The sequence below is a fragment of the Anomalospiza imberbis genome, chromosome 1 (assembly GCF_031753505.1).
Source record: "Anomalospiza imberbis isolate Cuckoo-Finch-1a 21T00152 chromosome 1, ASM3175350v1, whole genome shotgun sequence".
In the NCBI taxonomy this organism is placed as follows: domain Eukaryota; kingdom Metazoa; phylum Chordata; class Aves; order Passeriformes; family Viduidae; genus Anomalospiza; species Anomalospiza imberbis.
Window position 1 is genome coordinate 107327738 of NC_089681.1, and position 25428 is coordinate 107353165.

At 33.7% G+C, this 25428-nt stretch overlaps 1 protein-coding gene across 1 annotated transcript in view; it reads right to left on the reverse strand.

Annotated features, from left to right (window-relative positions):
* ULK4 (unc-51 like kinase 4) overlaps window positions 1-25428 on the reverse strand; it is a 207277-nt gene that overhangs the window by 116359 nt on the left and 65490 nt on the right. Inside the window, exons 24-29 of the mRNA XM_068186673.1 lie at window positions 23874-23925; window positions 23689-23783; window positions 15743-15794; window positions 15499-15643; window positions 10505-10597; window positions 538-586 (exon numbers count right to left, since the gene is read on the reverse strand). Of these exons, the coding sequence (XP_068042774.1) occupies window positions 538-586; window positions 10505-10597; window positions 15499-15643; window positions 15743-15794; window positions 23689-23783; window positions 23874-23925 (486 nt within the window). The remainder of the gene's footprint in view (window positions 1-537; window positions 587-10504; window positions 10598-15498; window positions 15644-15742; window positions 15795-23688; window positions 23784-23873; window positions 23926-25428) is intronic.

Consider the following 25428-nt stretch of genomic DNA (forward strand, 5'->3'; position numbering starts at 1 on the left):
TTTGTTTTGCAACATTTCAGAGAAACAAAAGCAACAGTTTTCATGAACTTTATAAGTGGCAGATTCTTTTTAGGGATAGAAGTTCCACGTGTGACTATCCCAAAATCATATCCTTGACACTTAATATTGAAAGAAATTCTAAAAACAAATTGTGGGATTTGAGACTACCATGCCAACAGTATCAAATTTGTATTTGATGCTATTAAACGAAATGCAACTTCCTCAGCATTTCTTGTATGGACTCTGCAAATACATAGCTAACACATAATTAAGAATCAAGCTCATTAATTCTATTATTAGGAGATATTTTGATTCAAGAAAGAAAAAAGTACTTATCTTGAAGAAACTTCTTATACAGGGAGACTAGTTGGTGAGACCCTCCTAAATGTCTGCTTACTCTAGATTCTTTTGTTTTGTTAGACTGTTCCATTTGATTTTATTTTATCAATATTGCTAATATGAAACTTACAAGTTAGATATGATTTGGGAGATAGGATATCTATTAGAATATATATCTATATTAAAAATTATTCTTACCGAGATGACTTGGAAAAGAACTGGAAAAAGATCGATTTCTTCCATGAGGCTGTAAAAACATATTTTAAGATTTACTTAATAACAGACGAAGTAAATTCTTATTTAACACACTAAACTCACAAGAGGAACAGAGCAGTAGAATAGCTGTTGCCAATATCCATGACCCAGAATCTTAGCCTTTGACTAGCTCTCAACAAAAATGACCTCCATTTCAGACATTAAACAGAAACAGCAATGTTATATACTGCTTTGGAAATTACTTTTAGGTCTGCTTCACTGATGCAATTCAAGTGAGTAGAACAGTAATTAATTTAGCATTTTTTAATGGCAGTAATTAATAAAATGCCACAACTATACCACTATACATACTATGAAACAGAGTGCACCATTAACTGTTTGAATTAATAGACTCAGCACACATAATGAAATTATAAATATGCTGTGCTTTTTAAAGAATGCCATGTTAACTAACTTCTTGGGTTTAACATACTTATATATGACACTTTTGTCAGATACTTGACAATGCTGAGCAGTAGTGGCCCAAAAGAAGTCACCTATATTCTTTTGCATTTCAAAATCACACAAAACCCAGCATATGCTTAAAGAAAGAATATTCTCAAAAATCAGTAATATTTTACATTAATGCAGTGTTTTCTATTGTAGGAGCACAAAATACTGCATTAGTAAAGCATGTGTGTCTCACACACACTACCATGACATATGAATCACATGATTAACTGTATTATATTTCACTGCTTTTTACTGTATTATATTGTCTAATTGGAAGAATGATTGTCACCTTTTCTTACACACTATACTAAATGCCTATTCACCAACCACAGAGAACACCCAGTTGTGTGTCTCAAAAATTTCTTCTTGTGTCACCATAATGTCACAGAAGTGCTTCATAAACAATTGGTAGGTTTGGCTTTGTGACACAGCAAAGATAAGACTGCATTAAGAAGCCCATGTGATAAATGCAGAACTGAAACACAGAGAGCACGTCTGGGATCTCAGTGTACAACACTCTACAAAATTGTCTTGCCAGTAGTATGCCAGTTAAGAATACCAAGTTATATTGCACAGTTCACTGTGAATAAACAGCAGTTATATTTGACTAAAATAAGTATTTAATTTCCTGTTTGAAGCTTTACTGTGTAAAATTCTATATTGTCTTCTGGTAAAACAATAATCAGATTAATTTTGTTTGGTAAGCGATTTGTTAAAAAGAATTCATATACACCTTGAATCACATAGTTTCATTTAAGAGTTTTTATTCATGTCCAATAAGATAGGAGGAGAAGGTGTTATTTTTATGGATAGTGTAAGCTAAAATACTAGACTGTGAACTGAAACAGCTAAAAGGAATTTCACATTCTCCTCTATGAACTTAATGAAAAAAATCAGAGGGGGCTAGAAGAGACATCCAAAGGTTATAAAAGAAATGCTTCATTTAGATTAATGTCACCTGTAAGAGCCCTGGTTGTTTATATTTGCTGGAATCATGTCTTGTAAAAGAAATATAATAAGGAATGAAACCCATGCTTAGAGAACAACAGTATCTATGAATAACTATCTATGAATCAGAATTACTTCTAAGTAATGCAGATATATGCATTATGTATGAATAATGGTTTATTTTTTCATACTGTTTTTCTATTTCTCTGATCCTTGCCTTCACCTAAATGTAATAATGATTTTATGATATAGAATCTATATGAGTTAAGGGTGGGAATAAGAAGATCTGTTGCATTGTACAGTACTGGCATGTAGACCTGGAGACAAGTAAAATACATCCACTAAACTGTTCAAAACATAACAAAACAGTATCCTTTTATGCACTCACATACAGACATTTAACAAAACTAAGTAATAGCCTTGTTCAAACGAATGTGTTCATTTTTTCTTGCATATGGAAATGTTACACTTAACAGAGGGAAAAGAGTTTAGGTAAGGAAAGAAACTCATTATTTCTAAGTTTAGAAGCTTAAATTTAAGGACAATTTCTCTTCTTATTAAATTGAGGGAAATTTTTTTCCATATGCAATGGAAACAAATTACTTTAATAGGTCAGGAGAACATGAAAGCTAATCTCCTCTGGGCCATCTAATAACCCTTAAATAGACAGTAATGGCAGCTTGGACACAGCAAGGTCATAAGAGAGTCCCGAGATTACAGATAGGAGGACTTATTATATTTGAGGTTCATTTCCAGAACCAAATCTACTCGTTAAAAGCCTAGTCCATGCCTGCAAAACAGAATTTTGCTGATGTAGATATAACAATACTGAATGTAAAGAAAGTCATTTAAACATCACAGACTCCCAAAAAGAGCAGCTACTGTAACAGCAATCATACTGACAAAATGAAGTTTTGCCAGCACAAGCCTACTTATGCTTAGGGCTTATTGGAACTACTTATCCCAGCAAAAGCTGCTCACTTTGCTACATAAGCAGCATTTAAACTGTGAACACATTAGTAGTAAAATACAATCAAATACCAAGAATAGCCAAGCAATCCTAGTTTAGGCAGAACCTAGAAAAATGCTTTTGTGGTAGAGGGTAAATTATGAAACAATTGTTTTCAAACAGTGGAAGTGGTCCCGATTGTTACAGCACTACAAAGTCAGCTATACTTTCTGCTGAGATAAGCTAAGACAAAACTAGAGCCAATAGGTCTGTTCTTAAAGGTCACCTGCCAACTTTTATGATTGAAACAATAAAAAGCTGCAGGCTTGAAAGAAAATTATACACATAAGTTAGATAAAGCATAAAGTCACACCAAGCACCACAATACGACAAAGATTAAAGCTGATTTATCCTAACTTTGCATATATGTGCTCAAGCAAGAGAGTGACTTTATCACACTCTTCATTGCTCTCTTACATACTTTTACAAAGGAATTGTTTTAAAGCTGGTGAAAGAGGAGTTTAGCTATGGGATTCATTTCATAGAATGTTATTTGAAAGCAAAAGTATTTTGGTCCTTCATTACATAATTTATATTAAATTAGGTCCTGTTTGGAAAACACACAGAATCATCATGAATCATAATACTAAATCATAATCATCATGAATTGTAATACTAAATCACACTATTTCCATCTCATTTAAAACTACATATAAATAAACAGTACTGGCTCAAAATAACTGGTGATTTGATTTTAAAAGACTTGCTATCAGTACAATCTAAATTTTTAATATACTAACAATTTTCAGAATGAGATTGTGCCTCCAATTTTGTTTTCCAGCAATATGCGACATCTGTTTTCCTAAGAAATCCTAAATTACTTTCTTGCAAAACAAAAACCTAGTTCAGGACACTAAACACAAAAGGCTTTTTGTTACAGGTTTGATACTTTAAAAAGACAGAAAATGTGTTGTTATCAGAGAGAATCTTTAGGGAAAAGTTGGATGGGAGAGTGTGGAAATCTGGTTATTACAGACATTCTAAGCTGAACAAAGTGAGCAGAAATTATTCTGCAGAACTGGTGGACATTCACAAAGCAAGAACCAAGACATTAATTTTAAAGGGATGAAATGTCAAATCCATGAGAGATTTTTGAACCCTACTAAGGGCTCTTAAAAAATAGGCATGACTGTTCACATTGCAAAGGCTGGGGGAGACAGCTAAAGGAGAAAATATTCCAGAAATTTATGAAGTAGTGTGCTTCTTCTTAACTGTAAGATGATGGCATAAAATTAAATGGCAAGTGATCAGATCAGACAAAGAAATACAAAGAAAATACCTGAAAATCATAAATCTTTATATACATGTGGTTATGTTATAGAATAACTATTTATGCTGAAAGTAACTTGTGAAATATTTCTTTCAGTCCACATAAATGAAATGAAGATTACTCCTAAATAGCCACCATCTACAGAATGGTACCCATTTATCATCATCTTAAATGGGTTCTGAAAAAAACTCTCAGAGGTGGCAGAGAAAGCCTCCAGAAAGTATTGCCACACACTTGACTACCTTCTTGTAGTCTTCTCTGGGCACCTACTATTGAACACAAGAGAATGGACTGGACAGTGGTTTAGATTTGTTTCATGCTGAACAGGTGATTCATGGCAGAACTGAATTCGCTCAAGTCTGCAGCTCCAGCTGTAGCAACCCAACCAGCTGACTCTTCCTCATTTGGTACTTATATTTACAAAGCAAAAAATTCACTATTGAAAGTAAAAAAACTCAAGAATGAATGGTATCTGCTCCTTTTTAATGCTTTACATCATTTGAACCTTCCAACATGACTCTTTTCAAAAATTCACTTAACAGTAACATCAAATATTTCTTTCACATTTTTACAAGTTAGACATTTAGTAATTGATCAGCAACACAAAAAAGGAAACAAAATTACAGGTTTAAGGTTAATAGCTTATTTCTTTACTAAAGGGGAGCTTTTATAAAATGTAACACTAAGGAGTTGTGTTTTACATTAAAAATGGTGATTAGTATTACAGTCTGTACATGACTAGACTATGAGAACTCCCTTGCAATAATGAACTCTGACCACTGCCTTTGATATGAATTACAATGATATGCGGTTTGACAGCAGTGTTATTAGCTGACACAAAACTTAACATTTCAAGAGTCTGTTTCTGGGCAAGTCTTCCTGCCTGATATTTTTCAATAAAGCAGCATATATGCAAACATTACACCAAACAATAGAAACAGCAAGATCATAAAAATTATCTTCTGTTTTATATTAGCATTACTTCTCTAAAAGAAAAATCTGGGTTTTTACAACTCAATTTCAATAGACGTAAAACTAGCATAATCAAAACCAAAATCAGGTTCTAAATCTACATAAACATTCCCTAAAGTTCTAATAAAACAGTTTAATCATCTGGCAATCTCTCTCAATCCATCTGGATTGTGATTTTCTCACTAATGTTGTACACCTGTAACATGTAGTTCTACTGCTCAGTTCGGCTGGTCTAGGCCCTAAGGCTTACCTGTTATCAGAACAACTCCATTTAATTTTATTCATATTCATTATAGAATATAATACAAACATATAAAACCACATAAACAACACATAAAACCAGAGAAGTAATAGCGAAGGAAATAGACCTACTTTTTAAAGTGAGCATTTCAACACTAAACTAGGAAATTAAAATGACTAATGAGAAAAACAAAGTATTTTAAAGCAATTAACATGAGCCCATATTAATCAAGGAAAGCACAAAAGGACTAGACCTCTAATATAATGGCAAAGAAACTACATCAGGTTCAAAGAAAATCCATGCATAGCACCAACAAATGATTAAAAACACCACATTGAACTCCAAAAGGTTTGGTTTTGGCTTGGGGTTTGTTTGGGGTTTTTGACTGTTTGATTTTTGAAATCAAGGGCAAGAATTTAGACCATTTCAGAATACAGTGAAATGTAACTAAACACTGATGTAGATCATAATAATGTATGAAAAGACAATCAACTTATTCCTAACACCAACCCTAAAAAGTGTCTTTAATGGTCTTTAATAGATAATGCATAGGTACAAAAAGTAGCAAAAATGAAGTTTGAAATTTGGACAATTCTTGGATGGTTCCAAAGACACTACAACAGTTACTCTGATTAGTCAGGACAATATGCTGCAATGTATGAGGTTGATCCATCTATCATCTTCACAGGTAATATATCTATGGCATTTAGAAGCAGCAAATTTTTTTTGTTGTTGCTCTTCAGCACCTTCCTGTTTTGGTTTCTGATGTCTTTTCATCTTTTTTAGTGCAGCCTAATGTTTGTCTGGAGGATTTATTTTTAAGGACAGGGGGTGAGAAAGGTTACTTAATTAGGTCCCTTGTGCTTCATCATACATCTAAGAAGGGTGCCTTACTATTAGTTTTCAGTTAGGTGTTTCTCCCTCAGGAAATGCCCTTAATAGAATACTGGAATGTGTCCCACTTCCATGATCATTATCTGATGCAATATTGGATATTCCCTCCACTTCTATTCTATCACCTTTACTTCTCTATTCCTTGAAACCAAAATTGTCTATTTTAGCAAGCCATAAAATTCAGACTCCATAGTTTAGAAGGTTTAGCTTTCAGATGTATTAATGTCACCAAATGCTATGAGTTTCTGACTAAAGGTAGGCCAAGTAGCTGCCTAAGAGAGCACACAACTACATTTCGTAAGGTTCTTTGTAAGGCAAAAAGACAGCTTAAGAATCATGATCCAGTAAAAGTTTCCTGGAGTATAGATTCTATATATAGAATCCAGTATAGATTCTATTACAACAGTCAAAACATTTTACAGCAGTGAATTGGTATATCATATAGGTTTAGGTACAACATAGTTTTAGGAGAAACTAAGAAATTCACAAAAAAACCCCTCATTACTATGAAAAAAACTAGCAATCTGATCATTACAGACCACAGCAAAGAGCACAAAAGACTCAAAGCAGGAACCAAAAAAACCCCTAAGCCATGATAGATTATGTCTGACTTCCTACCATGCATATAACCTATACATTAAGTTGGCAAACACACAAAAGGACAAACTACCTATGATATTGTTCTTTCTGAATGCAGACTTTGCATAGTTAAATCACACCTCAGACTGCTGCAGACATTTGCTCCCACTGTGAGAAGTTCTATTCCTCCAAAAACTCTGTACACAGGTACAATTCACCAAGAGCAATTACTGCAAAGGGGGGAAAAACTAATGCAAATTTACAGTAGTCCAGAAATTAATCATTCACTGAAGCTTAACTTTCCTTAGCTATCCTTAATATCAGTGATTGCTTTTGAAATCAGCAGTCTCAATATAGCTAAATATGAACTCTGCTATTAATTCTCACAGTGGTTTTAATGTTCACAATTTTTCTTGTCACAAACCACTAAAAATTCTTGAAGACAAGGCAATAGGTATGTAGGAGAGCCACAACAGAATATTACTAGAAAATTTAAAGCCAGACTATTTGTTTTGAGCCAGTTATAACACAGGCAACTGATGGACAAATTCAGTTCAAAGTTCACTTTTCCAATATCTACTATTTTCTTAATAAAAAAACTCTAAGTGAGGTTGTATCAGACAGCAATTGTTGTGTGATGTAAAAAGGTACTTGATTCAATTACACTCTAACCCATTTAGGACAAAACAGACAAGAAAACCCTCATCCTTTTCTGAAACTGGATTTTCTCCCTATAGATGCTCATATGATCAAACGTCCAAATAATTTAAAGTGTCCACAAAAACACATTAAAGTTGGGGTCTTTTACAGCTACCATTTTACACAAGAGAGAAGTTATGCTGGTGAGAGATCTAATTCTGCAACACACTAATGGGATATCACTAGAGTTTTTCACTGCTAAATTGAAAAGCAATGGGGTGGAAGAGCTCCGACAACAGAGAACTTCAAAAATTACTTTAACTTTACAGAGAACTTTAAAAATTACTTCAACAGTGGAGCAATGGCAAAGAGTACAAAGTATTTTTTTGTATTCTTGTAAACTGCTAGTTAAAGGAATTCAAAATACCTATTGTAACTACAGTATTTTATCATAAGCTTAAAAAACATGAAAAACATAACTGTATTTGAATATCTGTGTTTATGCTATATATAAAAAAAACAACCTGCAATAGAAAACAGAAATGTCCAAAAACAGTCTGAAGAAGATGAAATGTCTTTCCTCTGATATCACAATTTAGCTAATTTACAGTATCAGCTGTGAAAAAAAGGAAACAAAAAAAATGGAGTGCATCTGTCTCCTTTCAAGTGCTAAAATAAGAACTGCTCCAATGCAGATGCCTCTGTCAGGAAGCACACAGGTAAATCCTGAGCTAATGGTAAGAAGAGTGAGATGCAAGAAAATTTGTAGTATTAATAAAGAGAGAGCAAGAAAGAGGAATCTGTTAGGTGAACACATCTGAGAACAAGCTATCACATGGAACAAACTAAATAAAAGCACACTAGCCTTTGTCCTACTCCCAATTCACTCTGTACTTCAAAATAATATTATTAATAACTATTTTTAAAATATATTGCAACAGCAAGGTAAATACCAATTTAACATTTTCTCATTTTTCAATCTTTTTGCTACTACCACTTTCATTCATTTAAAATTGATGGGGAAAGCATCCATCCTTGAAAGTCAGGCATTGTGCATAGAATGTAAGCTTGAAGAAGCCATAGAGATTCAATGCAGTGACTCACATCATTCTCATCAGTACTAAAATGCAGCAGAGTTTTTCCACTAAGAACCAATTAAATCCCACAGGATTTGTGTCCAGTGTTATTTATTTACTCCCTATCACAACTTTTGCAGATACTTTCCATCTGTCTAATGAAAGGAGCAAAAGAGAACATATGCCTTGAATAATTCTGAGCTTTGTGAATACTGATTAATTACTCATCGAACCAAAACAGAACCAATTGTGATAGTGTTCACTATAGCATGTACCTGGTTTCCACTTTGTTCACCAGCAATTTGTATGAATATGAATATATTATTTATCTCTCTTGTGCTTTTGAAGCATTGGCTATTTCATGTAAAATCTATGGGGAAGCCAAAGAATAAGGAAAAAGCAAGGGAATTGCTTAAAATGTGCTCCGTTAGAAACCCAACCAAACAAATGATTTAGTGAAAGTAAAAGAGGACCTGTAAAGTATTTGAGAAACATAACAATTACAGATGTGTTAGAATCTGGAATCTGATAGCCAGTCCTTAAATAAGAGTGCTGGACATATTGGTATATCAAATTATTAATAATTCATTGAACATCCACAGCAGCTCTTTAATAATATTAAGAAAAAAAAATCCTGTTTGATGCCAGATGACCATAAGGATGAGTGTGCATCCACAATCTACCTACATTGGTAGATCATGCCATACGTAATGGCAAATACATATGATTTCTCAAATAAAGCAAATTCAGTAGGGAGAGGAAATGTGCTGCTAATATAATCAGCATTCTAGTTACAGAAGTATTCTTCATAACTCTTAAAGTACTAGAATATCTGTGGGTTAAATCTAAAAATGAAAATCTGTTGTACTTGTTTTTGGAATACATAAAATCCTACAGTAGCATAAACAGCTTCTTTACAATGAAAACTGTTTTATACAATTCAAAACATTTAAAATCTCAAGCCTCCCTATTTCCTAGTTAATTTATAGTCTACAAGTATATTAAAGCACCATTCCCAGTAGCATCATAAAAGATTAAAGGAGGATGTTTCATCTTTTATAATAAAAAGTGGGAAAGCAAATTAAATTTCCTTGTTTTTTTTTTTACTTGTGCTCATTTCAATCAATCAAAGCAAGACAGCACAATGCTTAGCAACCTCTGAGCCATAACACTATCAGACATCAAAAACAGACAATGGCCAATGACAAGAATAACCACATTTTTTGGGCATATCCAGGAAGACAGAGAGATCCTTCCTTATTACTTTAAGTTTTATGATATAGTTGTTTTTTTTTCTCTCTCCATCAGAGTCTAAATTTTGGAACAAGAAGGAAGAGATATTAAGATACTTCTAAACATACTGAGTCTACCTACACCAAAAATTAAAACTGGTATTTAGGAATTTTAAGGGCAGATATATTTGCAGGAGAACTGACCAGTTTTCAAATGAATTGACTGGTGTAAACATTTAACAAACACACCACCTTTCTCCTAATCACAAATATGTTTAGTTGAACAACAATTTTGATAATACTTTAGATTTGGTTTGGGTTTTTTTTTACATTTTTAAAGATAATTTTAATGTTAAAATTCTTCAGATTTTGTCTCTAGTGTTTCATTGGCTAAATCCAGATAAAAATAACCAGGATCGTATAAAATTGACACAAAAGATATGTGTTCTATAACAAACACTCTCCAATGATTTTTCTAAATCATAGTGCTAGTCAAAGAAGTACAACAGTGAGATCTGTTATTGCTGATCCCTAACAGGAAAGGAGAAATTGAAACAGAAGGAACTGAGAGCAACAGAGAATGTGTACTTGTATCACCTCACAGAAGCAGGGCTGTGCTCAGTCAGGGCCACCAGCAGTTTCAGAGCATACATTGGTACTGGGTCTGGAGCCAGCAGAACGTGCTCATACCTGAAAGACAAGGTGGGAAAGGGGCAGAAACAGTGGGGTGAAAAAAATCAAGAGATATACATCAAAAATTGTTATAAAAAATTCATAATTTCCCATTTCCAAGCTTTACAACTACAAAGGAAATACAAGGCTGTTTCAAATTGTATAAAGCAACAAACAAGACTCACTTAGAAACAGTATTTTAAAACCAGAATCAGATTAAATCTAAAAGCAGCACTAATAAGAGAATACATTTTTAGAGAGAGAGATACAATTATAAAATATGTATACACATGCTTCTGTGCATGTGTGTGTGTATATGTGTATATATATATATATATATATATATATTTACATACTTAGATGTGCAGGCTATAGATATAAAACATTCATGTTTTATAACTATAAATTATAGTAAAATATATTTACAAAACATTCACCTTGTGTACATGCACAAGACTTATTCATTGATCTATATTATTTTATATATAAAAAATCTATTCTTCAAGAGACAAATAGTAAATGAGCCTCAAAATATCAGGTAGAATATTCACTGAGTGCTTAGAAAGATTATCAACCAAATTATATATGATTAAGCTCAATATTTTGTATACAGTTATTTTTCTCAAAATTGAGAGAAACTCATATTGAGATTTATATTTTATCTCAAATTTCAAAAAATATTGCTTTCACTGCAGCATACTTTCATTCTCCAAGTCATACAGACCAGAAGAATATAGAAGTACTCCAAAACAATGTTTATTGAAAGCTGTGGCAGAAAATAAACCAAGAAAAACCTCTTTGAAACATTTCCAAGTATCACCTCATGGAAACCTTGGTAAAGGAAAACAGGCTGTTGAAAAACAAAATGGGCTTTGCTGTTGCTACTAACATTCTGGTGGTGCCCACCCAACACACGTGGCTAATTTTACTGTATTTAAACAAAAATGTATGTGGATGGCAGTAGGATAAAATGAAGGAAGTGAGAAAGATGCAAGTATAAAAAACCACAGACTCAGCTATGTCAAAACACGGTCTTTGATTTGAACTAGTCCTACTCCAAATATGTGGAAGTAATAGAACAGGAAGTGTAAAACTCCTAAATTGCAAAAAAAAAAAAAAAAAAAAAAAAAAAAAAAAAAAAAAAAAAACCAAAAAAAAAAAAAAAACCATGAAGAATAAATCAAGAACAAATGAAAGGACTAATTTTAAGAAAACATGGTATGTTACCATATTATGAGCAACAAAATGCTTCCACAGAAAGAAAAAAGTTGTAGTGTTCTGGTAAGAGGAAAGGGGAATCATGCAAATCACTGAAAATTTTACTTCACATCTTGAGATCCCTAGTGCTGTCTGAACTGAGTAATCTGGATCACTTTCCACCACCTTCATGTTAGCATGTATCTACTATGTTAGCTTTTCCCCGCTCTGTAGGCACCACACCTTAGCACACTAACATGCAAAAGCAGGAAATGTAGAGGGAGATGTTTGCTTGAGGAGGGACAAGCACACCATCTTGATGTAGCCTGTGGGAGTTCCGTCACAAGGGCTAACACTCCTACACAAGCACACACCCTATGGACATTGTGTCATGGCTACTACATACTTCAGTGTGCCACTGTAAGATTGCAAACCACATTAGAGTATCTTCAGAATTATCAGTTAGAAGTCAGTGATGGCTTTAGGTCTTGAGTGATTAAACTCTCTCTTTTATGAAGAACGGATTCCAGTTCCCCAAAGAAAGCCATTTCTCACTGATCAATAAAAAGTCTCTTAATAAAAGAAGAAAATACTGTAATACATAAGCAGATACTGATTCCAAAAGCCCTACATATGAGCAATACATATTCCTACTAAACATAATGGGACTTGCAATTTTATTTTTTTTCAGAGTCCATAACTAAATCTTCTGAGGCAATCAAAGATGCTATCAGGTGACTCAGATGCCAGAAGTCATTTTTCACTGCATAAAACCTGGATTTAAGTCTCCAAAACTGTAATTCCTAACAGCAGTAACAAATGAATCAGCCATGCTAGCTTAAAAATCTGATACTTGGCAATATTCTTGTTTATATAAACACATCAATATGATCCCTAAACAGGGTTCACCTTAACAGTTTTAAGCTTTCTATGTATTACACTTGAGAGACAGTGTTATTACTTAGCACACTTAGCATCCTAATTTCTTGAGGTTCAATAAAAAAGCCTCACTTCATTTTATTTTCCTTGAAACTCTCTTCTCCCCTCCCCCAAGACAATACTAGGAAAGGATATTTCTAAGGGAAGGTGCAGTGATCCATCAAACCAAATACCACATGAGAAAACGCAGATAACTAGAGTCAATGTCTTAGCAATTAATAGAAACACATTGACTAAATAAAGGCCATTAGAAGCTATGAATATATGAATTTTCTCAGAAGGGAAAATATGCCATGCTTGAGTTACTTTCTTAAATGAATGAGTCATCAAATTATTTCACTGCCACTTAACACAGATTAGTAACAGTAACAGTTAACACAGTTTAGTAACAGTAGCTATAGAGGGCATTTTTTAAGGGTTTTGTGAACTTCAGGTACTACATTGTAAGGAGTTATTTTGTCAGTCTTTTCTATAAACAACCTTGAAAAAAGGAACTAAAGATTTAGGGATGTAGATTCTCTTAAGCTCTTAAAAAAAGAATATTACCAAGTATCCTGGATTTCATACTTGCAGAACTGGCTTGATAGTCTACTGAGAACAAGCTACACAAACCTTTAAATGAAATATAACTTTATTTACACAATTCTCTCTTTTTGCTGATTCTGGCTCAATTTTTAAAGACAGATAACTAGGAATATTAGAAATTAAAATGAAATAGAGCTGATGTTTCAATTTTTTATTAAAAAATCTGGATATAAAACATTTGGCATCTATTCACTCTCTGTAGCTGCAGGTTTCATTTTGGTTATGAAACATTCAGGAAAATAATCTTTCAATGAACTGAAATTTAATGACACTGTTTTCATTCAATTCAATCAAAACTGTATGAGGAAGCTAACATTGTGATCTATAAATGCACAAATATTTAATGGAATGATTATTTTATTGATGATGCAGAAGACGAGAAAAAAGTAGCAATCACTGCACTCCTGCATTTATCTCAAAATGAAGTTTACTTATATTTTATGCATAGTGACCCACATTCTATTTCAAGGGTCAATTTTACATTTAAACAAATTAATTTGAGAAGTATATTTATAGGAATAAAATATACACACAAATGTATAAGATTACAATCTTCCCTAAAAAGAACATCCCATATTAAAACCGAATGTCACTCCCTTCTACATACAACTGCTCTCAGTAAATTCAAAATGGGTGGAAATATCTACTTCCCTCCACAGACTGCCCATGAACAAATGACCATCTCATACTCTCCTCTTCTGACTGTCCTCCAGCTGAGTCAGATTTTTTCCCATCCCTTACCCAGCAACAGAAAGACTAAACAGTATCAGCAAAAAGCTCTTCAGCCTCCAATGTTCTATCTCAGTTTCAAGAGATTTCAAATTTTCAAGTAACCCATATTTCTTAGACAGAGCTTTACATTATCTTCACAAGTAGATTACGCTGACTCTTAGAACCCCTCCCTTCTCATCTCTGCTAATGAGATGGGGAAACTGATTCAGGAATTACTTAAACCCTGGATTCAAGATGCTGAGCTGCTGTAAGACCCTTTTTCATACATCTGCCACACAGCACATGCTAAAATGGCACAACTGAAGTCCCCAATATAGGATCATATTTAGCCTCAGGCCAAAAAGCCCTTCCACTCAACTGAGCTAGTAAGCTTGGACACAAAAGTCTATTGGCTGGTTTCCTTTTAGTTTGCAATTAGCTCAACACATCCCTCCAAGCACACATCCCCCTGTTCTCTGTCAGAGAGAAAAGTCTACACACCTTACATGGATAAAACTTTGGTCCACAAACTGTAAGAACATTACTCAATTAGCAGAGAAAGTCTCATATTTGGAAAAGACACTGGGTTTCTGATCATAATCCAGCATTCATTCCTCCAGCCTTTTTCCACTTATTTAATGTAGGGGTGGCAAAAATTTTTCTGATTTAGGTTAGCTAAGTATTGACCATTATAAACTTTTCAGGACCACATACACTGAGGAAAATACACTGCAGCATGATTAGAATAATGTAAAATGCAACTGATGACTCATCACTACTGTACTTGCCCTGTGTTCCTTCCCTCCACCCACACATGTTACCAGCTCACAGTCCACGTGTGCATAACAGAGAGCTCTCTTTATGCTCACCTGCAAGTCAGCATGAAATGAGAGGCCTCATTTGACCAAAAAGCACGTAAATGAAGTTCCAGGCCACATCTGGCCTACAGGCTGTAGTTTCATCTACTCTGCTGAAGGGGTTTTCTGCTGCTTGGGGCAGCAGGAAAGGACGGCAATTTAGAGGCAATAACCTCTGGGTGGACCATAAAGGATTAATCCATGATGTACTGTTCCTTTAAAAAATGTTGTATGTCATTCCATATGGTTTCAGAACATCTTAAATAAAGCTACAATATCCAAAATAGACAAAACAGCTGCAGTTAGAATGTTCTGATTTTATTAGAAAAACAAAGAAAAGTATTTAAATCACAGCCCAGAAGCTAGAGGGAATCCTGTTTTGCTCCAAAAGAAGCCAGAGGCAGAGTATCAAAAATTAGTGTCACACAGAAGTTGTGTTTGTGTTGCATATGACAAAATACTAAATAAAACTAGGAGGAGATGTTGGGGAAAGAACTGTGGCAGCAGTTAATTGCCATTCCCTTTTTGACTTAGTCATTTAAACATAGAAAGGATGGCTAAAACAAATACACTGTCAAAGCAGTTTGCATATCAAGTTATTCGCCATTACAGGAGCAGTATTTTACTTACTGAGGCAGAAGTAAATCTCTAATGAGAGACAGAATCTTGTTGTTTGAGTTGAGGCTCTCTCCTTTCTCCTCACCCATGACTTTGTGGCTTAAAAGCACTGATGTGGTTTCTGAGAGCAACCGCAAGCTGAAGAGTCTCCATTCCACTTGAAAATAAAGGTGCCAAGAATGTGACCACACTGAAATATAATTAAAACAAACTGTGGAATTCATGGAAACTGTAGCTGATATGTCTGTATACTTACCATTCTGACTGTGGACCAAAGAAACAAGTGGTGGGATGATAGAATCTTCAATCTAAAACAGAGAATTAGAAAGATGTGGCTTAGATCATTCACAGAGGAAAAAGACAGAACAGAGTTGCACTATCATCTATGTTTATTTTGCTGCTAGAGTCCTTAAAAAAAGAGTTGAATAATCATGGAAATTCAGCCATAATCACTCTTATAAAGCCACCAAGTTAATTTTTCTCTGGTAAACTGCCACAAAATTACAGACATTAATGTACTTTTATATAAAGTAAAACAGTAACTTTGGTATAATTCATAGACAGGGACTTTTAATTTAAAGTACAGAATTCAGTGCAGATATAAGATATTAAGAAAAAAGAGTATTAGAGTATCTAATCCCCATGCTTTAATCCATAAACTCATCACTGAATAGAGTTCAGATGAAAAACAGAATGGCACAGAATTAAAATACATCAGAAAATATGTATTACCTTTAAGGAAATATTCCTAAGCTTAATATAGTCTTGAAAATATTTTAACTGCTTCCCTTCTGGTAATACACAGTCTTCCACTAAAATTTAAATTTACATTACTAAAGACTTGCACTATGAAAACTATAATCCAGTCAACTTTTTCTTGTCCATGAGGGTATTGTTACAAATCTATCTTCTGTCACAGGCTAGTCAGCTTAGCTCCATTTGAAATCAAGTGATGATAAACTGGGCTGTGGCTCAGTTACAAAAATAGTGTATTATTTGTCTTCTCTATAAGAGAGTTTCTCTTGAGAAGTATAGATTAGATTAGATCTCTATAGGAGATCTAATTCTTAAATCACTGTTAAAATAAAATTTATTTAGACATGTCATGCTTGGGTTTTGGGAAGAGGATGGATGGACAGCCCTGCAATTTTTAAGCATGCATTATGGATGCACACCTTGTCCAAGGATTTCCTTATACAAAGAAAATTGCTGTGTAGATTCTCACTGCACCGTGGACAGGATTTGGCATAACAAGACTGCATTACAATCTCCCATGTGTTTTGTTTCAGTAATTAATATGAGAAGACAAAATTTCCCTAGATATATGTGGCTACTAATGAAAAAACATCTATAGAAATTGAAAGTATGTATGGAAAGGGCCACTAACTGAAGTTAGCCTCTAGCCAGCAATAACTGCAGTTAGCAACTATTTTACTGCTGGTTTGTGGACTCTGTTAAATCAATCTCTGACATTAAGGGACTCATCTACCTTAGCTTTTTTCCATTTTTGAAAAAAACTACTACAAAATGCTTTTGTTACAGATTTTCAATAAAAGAAGTAAAAGGATTCTGCTTGAGTTATGGAAGCCAAACTACTCTTGCAAGTACAAATAGCCTTTATAGATAATGTTATATACCTATATAGATAATGTTATATATCTAGATGCAGTGAATTTTGTAACATTTCATAATTTTGAAATATTTTATTATCTTTTGGTTAAATAATAAAACTGCACTGCATTCCAACAACTCCATTGGTGCAGGTTTCTAAACTGTTCTACAAATGGTAACGTATCAGCTATAACATACCAGCGAGGTAGGGAAAAAATTGTCTGTACTTGAGATCTTTCAGTTGAAGAAACCAGTTCAACTACTGCAAAGTTTCTCAAATGAAGAAGCACATGTAAGTGGTAAATTAAAGGTGTGAAACACAAAAAGAGAGGAAAAGAAGCAACTCTTGATTATCTGAACCAACCTAGACTCCCTGGATATAATGAATCACTCAACAGCAGGAGCACTGACTCAGACTTATACTGATTAAGATGGCAGTATACAACAGTACAATGCAATTTCTATTTCTAAAACTTAACATCTTCTTTCACTTTAATCTAGCATTAACAGTAGTTTTTCCACATAAGTGAACGTAGTTAAGGCGCTCATAAGTCTTTTCTAAGATAAAAATATTTTCAACTGTCATTGTAAAGAAGATTCTTTAGGTCCTAAATGACTGTAGTAGCTCATCCTGAACTTTTTCTAACACAAACCTCAGTTTTAGTAAACAAACTGTTTAGAAAGGAATTCTACATAGAAGGTGTTTGCCTTCTTGTCAGTTCAGTGTGGTGGGGAGATCAACTAAATGAAGCACTAATCCTATGGAAAATTATTTTGTTATGCAAAAGCATATCAGAATGCATATGCTAAAGGGGGAAGGATATATTAAATTTTATATGAACCTTAAATTAGATACTTTCTAACTCCATAACCCTAATCTTCTCTCCGTGCCATTTGGGTCACTGTTTCTCACTAATGTGTATATAAATTTGTAAATAAGGTATGAACTTTGCACGTGATTATTAAGGTGAAATAAACGGAAGTGCAAAAGTATATAAAATATTTTTAACAAATTCACCAGTAAATTGCAAAGAGAATGTATAGAGAAGAATAGCACTAGTATTTTGGCACTGAAATAAATAGAAGAATATTCAAATAAGGATTTATTTCTTCCTCTTTTGAATGGCTGCTGATATCTGTGCAGAATCAAATCTCCATATATGCATGAAGATAAATCTGATACAGGTTTTTTTGTCTCAGTCTTTATCACTAAGATTGCTTAACAAAAAAAGGAAATTATTCTTCTTTATTCTTCTTTAAGGTTGAACATGATTATAGCTCTAGATGAGTTGCTAACACCTTTTAAATTGCCTGATATTCAGATATATACTGTTAGCATGTGCAATACTTACAGCACTGCATCTTACACTTCAATTATGCCTTATGAAGACATCCTTGCTTATTTTAAAGCAGCTAACTTGATACCCACATATTCTTATTTTACAAAAAGCATGAATGATTATTTCCAATTCATCTTTTCCATGCCATTCATGCAAGACACTACAGAGTATTTTGTTTCCAATATGAAGTTATTTTCTACTCAGACCCTTCTTGCATCATTGAGCTGTACTTTTTCTTGATAGACTTAATTCCCTTTGAGACTGAATGACCACAACTGCATTCAGTATTTGAGAGCTGAGTGCACCACAGTACAGTGTTTTCTGCTTTTTTGTCTGATCATTTACTAGTAATTTCTAATAATCTAGTTGTCTTTCTCTTTACTACTTAGTATAAAGCTATCATTTCCATAGAAAAATAATGCCGAAAGACTTCCAGAAGTTACAAGTAGTTTAGAGTTAGACACTGCATATGTACAGTAGAAATTACTTTCCCCATGTCCATTACTTGTCATTTATCAGTATTGAATTGCATGTCATAATTTTCCTTTCACTCAAATCTAAAAACCTTCTGCAACTTCTCTGTCAGCTTTAATTTTCACTACTGTGAATAATTTAGTGTCATCAGTCAGTTCTGTCACCTCCCTATTCATTTCCTTTTCTGGATTAGCAGCACATTTTGCAACAAGCCTTTGTAAGACATCACTCTTATAATACCTAATTTTTTAAAAACTGATCTCTATTCACCACATAGTAAGTTTTAACTAGTTAGAAGCTGATTAGCCTGTGGGTAAGAGGGAAGGGCTACTAATGAATTTGAAGTCTTTGGTGCACGACTTTGTCAAAACCTTTTTGGAAATACAAGTATTCTATCCAGAACCAGAACATCTGTCTCCATAATGTTGAGTAATTTCTGCAAAGAAAACTTGACTAGTGAGGTATGAGCATCACTGAGAAGAACCTGGCTCCATCCTCTTGACACCCCCCCACTTTAGATATTTATACTCATTAATGAGGTTCCCTCTCAATTGTCTTCTCCAGACTAAACAGGTCCAACTCCCTGAGCCTTTGTTATGAGAGATATGCTCCAACCCCAAATCATCTTTCTGCCTGCCTTCAAACTTCTCAAAGCATTTCCTCAAAGCACAGCATACTCCTCAGTGTTTTAATATCATCAGTAATCTCTCAGAATGTAATAGAAAAAATAACATAATGCATATTAGAATGGGTTGGGAAGAAAGATGACACTTCGGTAATTTTTATTTAAAATTCGTCAGAATCTTCACTGAGGATTTGGCTTTTTTCCTACTTCTGGGAAGAGACGGCACTGATTGACTGACTCAATATGTCAATTAGTAGAGAAATGATTTCATGAAGAAGTCTCATGTCATCCGGATTAGCTTAATAGACAGAAAGCCACATGTAGTGTAGTATTTTAATCTACTTGTAAAGGGAATGTGACTGAAAAACTTCTGTAGAATGTGTTCATATAGTCACATCCTACACTGACAAAATTAAGATGTCAGTGGTTAGATTCAAATAGCCTGTGGATGAACACTGATGCTGAATCAAGAAAAAAGCACTCACTTGCAGAAGTTTCTAACCCTTGTGTAGTCATCTTTTTTGAAATTAGTAACTCTCATATTGTCAAACAGTAGGTTTCCCTGTCATACGACTTTTCCCTTGACTTCCCATCAAGCAACTCATCATGTTCTAGGTGCTTTCATTTTAGTCTGATTTTTAAAAGTAAGTTTTAAAACCTTGAGGAAGAGAATCACTGCTGACAACTTGGGCCTTAACCAGAGAACAACTTTAATGTTTTGGGTAGAAGATTGTATGTGCAGTATACAGATCATTTTTGGGAGCTAGTTGGAGTATAGAAAGGACTCCCACAGGAATCGTCTGCCATCATGAGCTTCTTCACTGTTTTAAGTACGCTGAATTTGCATACGTACTTAACACAAAACAGAAAGAAGCAAATTATACAGTCAGCATGAATTCGTCCAGTTAATTATATCTAAATCTTAACCAAAATTGGAAATTCAATATTATTTTAAGACTTAGTATCTGAATTTAATAAGTAAGTTCACATTTTAGGTAGGTGGAAGAAACAAGTAGTTGGACTTGTACCAGTTTGAGAAACTGCAGTTAATATTTCACTCCAGTCTATATAGACTCTTCTTAATGATCTTCAACATCATATTTGCATATCTGAAAATCTGGTTTTGTAAAAATTTACCAAGTCACACTTACTGTTATTCTTTACTTTATATCTTGTAGAAATGCACACATCTGCATGCAAAATGAAATTACTGCTCACTGCTGGTTTTCATTTAAACACTGTCCATTAACTTCCATTGACTTTATCACACTTTGCAGTATCTAATACAGTCAGTCTCCACAGAAATTAATCTCCTCAATAATTGACTTCAGGTTGATCGTCATCAGAAATTTAACTACAAAACCCCACAATTTATTTTATTTTCTTTGTTAAAAGTACAACTACAAAAGTGAATCAAACAAGAACTAAAACCAAGAACAAGTAATTCTTCTCAAAGTGGGAATGAAACTGAGATGTTGCTCTTAAATTCCTATTACTTTAAACAATTTTCATTTTAGTTAAACAAAAAACAGAACTCAAATGAAAAACTTTCTGGTCTTGCTTGCTCAATACAGCCCCAATTTTTATTACATTAATTAAACTTTATTAGAAATGCATTTAATTTCTGACTAGAGGCTTTAAAGCAATGTCAGAGTAAGAGTAGAAAAAAAATTGTATCCTCTCAAGAAAGTTTTGGCCTTCAGCTAGCCTCACTCCCAAAAATCCCGCTTGTAAACAACTTGGCCTAAATGAGCAACCCAGACTCATCCTTCTGAGCTCAGCCTAGGATTTCAATTTCTCTCCAGTAAAAGAGTGCCCTATTAACCACTGTAATACTTAAATATTGATCTGGAAGCTTGAACATGTCTTGCTTCAACATTTTAAAAAAGCACAGTGTTCTGCTGTTTGCTGGAATTTATATTCATAGATTCCAGTCATGCTCAGCCAGCAGCAATTAGAAGATATCCCTCGAGCAACAGCAATTCCAAAAATAGTCTGTATGCATCATAGATGATGAAGTACCACTTTCCTCTAAAGTAATGTATGATGTACATTCAAGTATAATTAGCACACTAGACTTCGTAAATAGTATTAAACTAATTACTGTTTGCACCACTAGTGGCAGATGTGGTTAGAGATTACTAATTACAATGGACAATTTCTTGAATTTAACATACAAAATGGAAGGCAATTTCTCCACTTTATGTCTGAATGACTATGTGCTGAGTGTCAAGAGGGCTCTTTTAAATTAGCAAGAACTGTTATTTATGAAAAGCAGTGAGTGAAGTAATAGATTTCTTAAAAAAAAAAAAAAAAAAAAAAAAAAAAAGCTGTTCATTGACAAGGATAAAATTTTATACCTAAACCAGGGAAACTACAAAAGTGGGATGTGTCAGAATTATTGGAGGATCAGTGGTTGGGAAGGAAGTTTTATCTCTAAGTACATAATTGATATGTTGAGATGGATTTAAAAAAAAACATCTAAAACCTCCTATATAAGAACTGAAGTAAACTGCTCCCCAGAAATCTAGATATTTCAAACTCCCCTACTGCGGGCCATGGGTTACTTAACAGAGATTAGGATAGTTACTCCCTGGTTTCAGGAAAAAGTTCTGCTAAATGTGGGGATGGGCACAGGGGAAGAAGATTTGTAAAGAGGAATTGTCTCTTCCAGAGAAAATCCCCCGACCATTAAAGCTGAAACAGGTAGAGGAATTTTATTTCATTTGCTGACACAAGGTATCACAATTTCAGTCAATGCTGATGGACCCCCATAAAAATAGTACATATATCAGTCAATTTAAGACACACTGCTAACTCACAAAAGTAAAGCAATTATTTTTTAAACTGAGGTGATTCTAGAAGGATACAGATATAGTGAGAAGCAGGGTGACAGGCATGTAGGGGGATATCAGAAGGCACTCATACTTCAACTACACTTAACATTTATTTCTAGGACATTGTTGCCATATTAAAGTAAACTGAACAGTACTATCTCCCTTCTGACTACTAACTGGTTAGATTTTTTTGCATAAGGATAATTTTATTGAATACCACTACTGTGAGCATTCATGAAAAAAATCCTATTAAACTTCTTAAAATTCCAATTCATATTTTGGATTCATTTTACTATTTTCACTTATTAAGACTTTATAATCTAAATTCTCAACTAACATACACACCAGTTAGGATTCAACTTCTAAAAACACTTGATTTCTAAGATCATCCATTCTTATCTAGCACAATCCCTAACATCCCTCATTCTAATTTATTTGCTGATGTCTTTGTTGAGTGCCCTTAACTTAATTCCAATACAAACACATAAGATTCAAATTGAATCAAATGGTCATCTCAGTGAGTATGGTGGATTGTATTTTGGTGAAAGTTCAAGCACAAAAATGCGTTGGGACAGGTTATGATGATTTGTCAAACACTGATTCAACCATTCAGACCCACTGATTTGCTGACAACCATTTCAAAACTTAATTGTTCTGCCTTCAACTAGCTTAGCTCACAGTAGAATGTTTAACCAACGACTTCAAAGAAAACAAAACTCAGCAATGTAAGAAGCTTACAGTATCTTTGGTAATTCTAATGAAATTTTAAAGTAAGAAATTTGTTAGACTTAAAAAAGCAAGTAAACAAACAACAACCGAAAAATTCCAGCACCATAACTGCTACTTGTGACCTCATCAGTAGATATGATATGATATGATATGATGGTATCATATGGTATGATATGATATCTACTGATATCCACTACTCCCCTCATATGACAGAATGGGATCAATCCTGAGAGGTGGTGTTTCCAAGCATGTTGTTGTTAAAAGCATATGTTTATGAAAAAGCATCAATAGTAGTGATAGTTTCACTAATATATAGCAACATATTTGCTATATATGTTGAATCAAGAACTACTATTTCTAAACTCTAAGTGCTTCTCATTCTCCCTCTAATTTCTCAACTAAATACAGTAAACTGAATGTCTTGCTGCTTCTTTGAAAATTCTGTAAAAACTATTTTTCCTGTCAAATAGAACCACAATATATTTTAAACCATATTTTAAACTGTTTCTAAATTGTCAAAATTTTCTATTTATAAATGTAATTAGGCCTATCAGCCTGCAACTATTTAAATTGCTGTCAGACTTACAGTCAAGCGATGGGTCATCAGCAAGCTGGGATGCTCTGTTACTGCTTCAAAGGTCAATAAAGTAGTCTTAATCAACTCTTCTGTTGCAGCTTGCCCTGTTGGTAAAAGTAATCATATTCCTTCATAAAATTCAATAGTTAGAATATCTGTGTCTAAAAGTACTGTAATATCATAGGTTACCCCACCTATTGCTCTATCCAAGATTGTTTCTCCTGAATCTATTGATCTGATGAACTCCTGCAAAAGAAGCAGCATTTATGTTAAAACACTTTAGGAAAAAAATTAAAAAGCATAATCACTGAATAATTACAACAATAAATTCTTTGAAAAACTGTGTAAATACAAAATATACATGAGGATAGAATTTCATAATAATTAACTAAAACTGAAAGTACCAATGAACTAGCTGTTATAATTTTGCAATTCTGTAATGCTCTTGGAACCCTGAATGTGGAGTATAGTAAGGATTATTGCTCTGACTAGTATCAGAAATCCTAACATTTCTAGCTAAATAGACAGTAATTAAATGTCTTCACTGTTAACAGAAAACTGTAATTTCTTAAAGACTTTGAACTACCTTGGATGTGGTTATTTCAAAATAACTCACAAAAATGACCAAAGACCGTTCAGAAAATGCAGTATTCTGTTATTGTACCATCTTTTTGATCTCCACGCATACTATACACGCTATGGATGCAGTTACACTCAGGAGAACATGCAAAAATGCACATATAACTTTCTATTAAAAATCACCTAAATTAGTCATTATATTAAGGAACAGAGTCAATAAAATATTAATAATCTGGATTAAGTAAATATTGCACAATTAGACCCACTGTTCTTATGCTTTCATTTCTATGCATTGCTGTTTATTTTTTGGGATTCAAAAGATGTGATTAAGACTTCCTAAGGAAGGAAAATTCTCAGCAGAATGTGTAGTATGCTCTTTTTTACTAACGTAGTATTTAGGAAAATGGCATTCTTTTATATTTCACTACCAATTAAATTTTCCTTATTACATATTAAATTGGAAGAAGTTTCTACATGGGTTATTTTTTTCACAACATGTAAGAAACATCTAAAGGATTCTTCTCTAATTAAAAATAGAGTTAGAAACCAATTATATATTTCATTATTTAAAAGCACCTCGGAAAGAGTCATAAAAAACAAGTGCTTCTATAAAAAAAAAAGTTATCTTCTTGATCATTTGAAAAAAATTACTAGTTATATCTAATTAACTTGATTTGGAAGAGAGCAAATTATTTTGTTTGCTCATTTTTATACAGTTTCACACAACCATAATCTCAAGACCGATTTGAAAACATCAAAATAGTTGGTGCAAAAACTGTTCTAGCTACTAATGCTTACTAATTGTATATTAGAAACACAGGGAAAAGATGTGTGATTTAAAGAAATGGAACTATCTGGGGTTTCTCAAGCAATGGAGAGAAATGGTGTATGTGTATTCGCTACGGGTGAGTCTGTGCCCTGTGCACACCACCAGGAGTCTGCTATTAGCTGTGCCTTTGGGGCACAGTGTGTCCTCCATGTATTTCTGTTCACAGCAGAAAACATGAAAGGACTGTCCCGACTCCCTCTCAATTTCTTTGCTCAACACTACTGAAAATTACAGTGATGATGGAAGTAACTTCAAAGCAGCACAAAAAAAAAATTCTCAATGAACAACCGCTACAGGAAAATAACTCTTCTTTTCCATCCAGATCCGAAGCACACATCTTT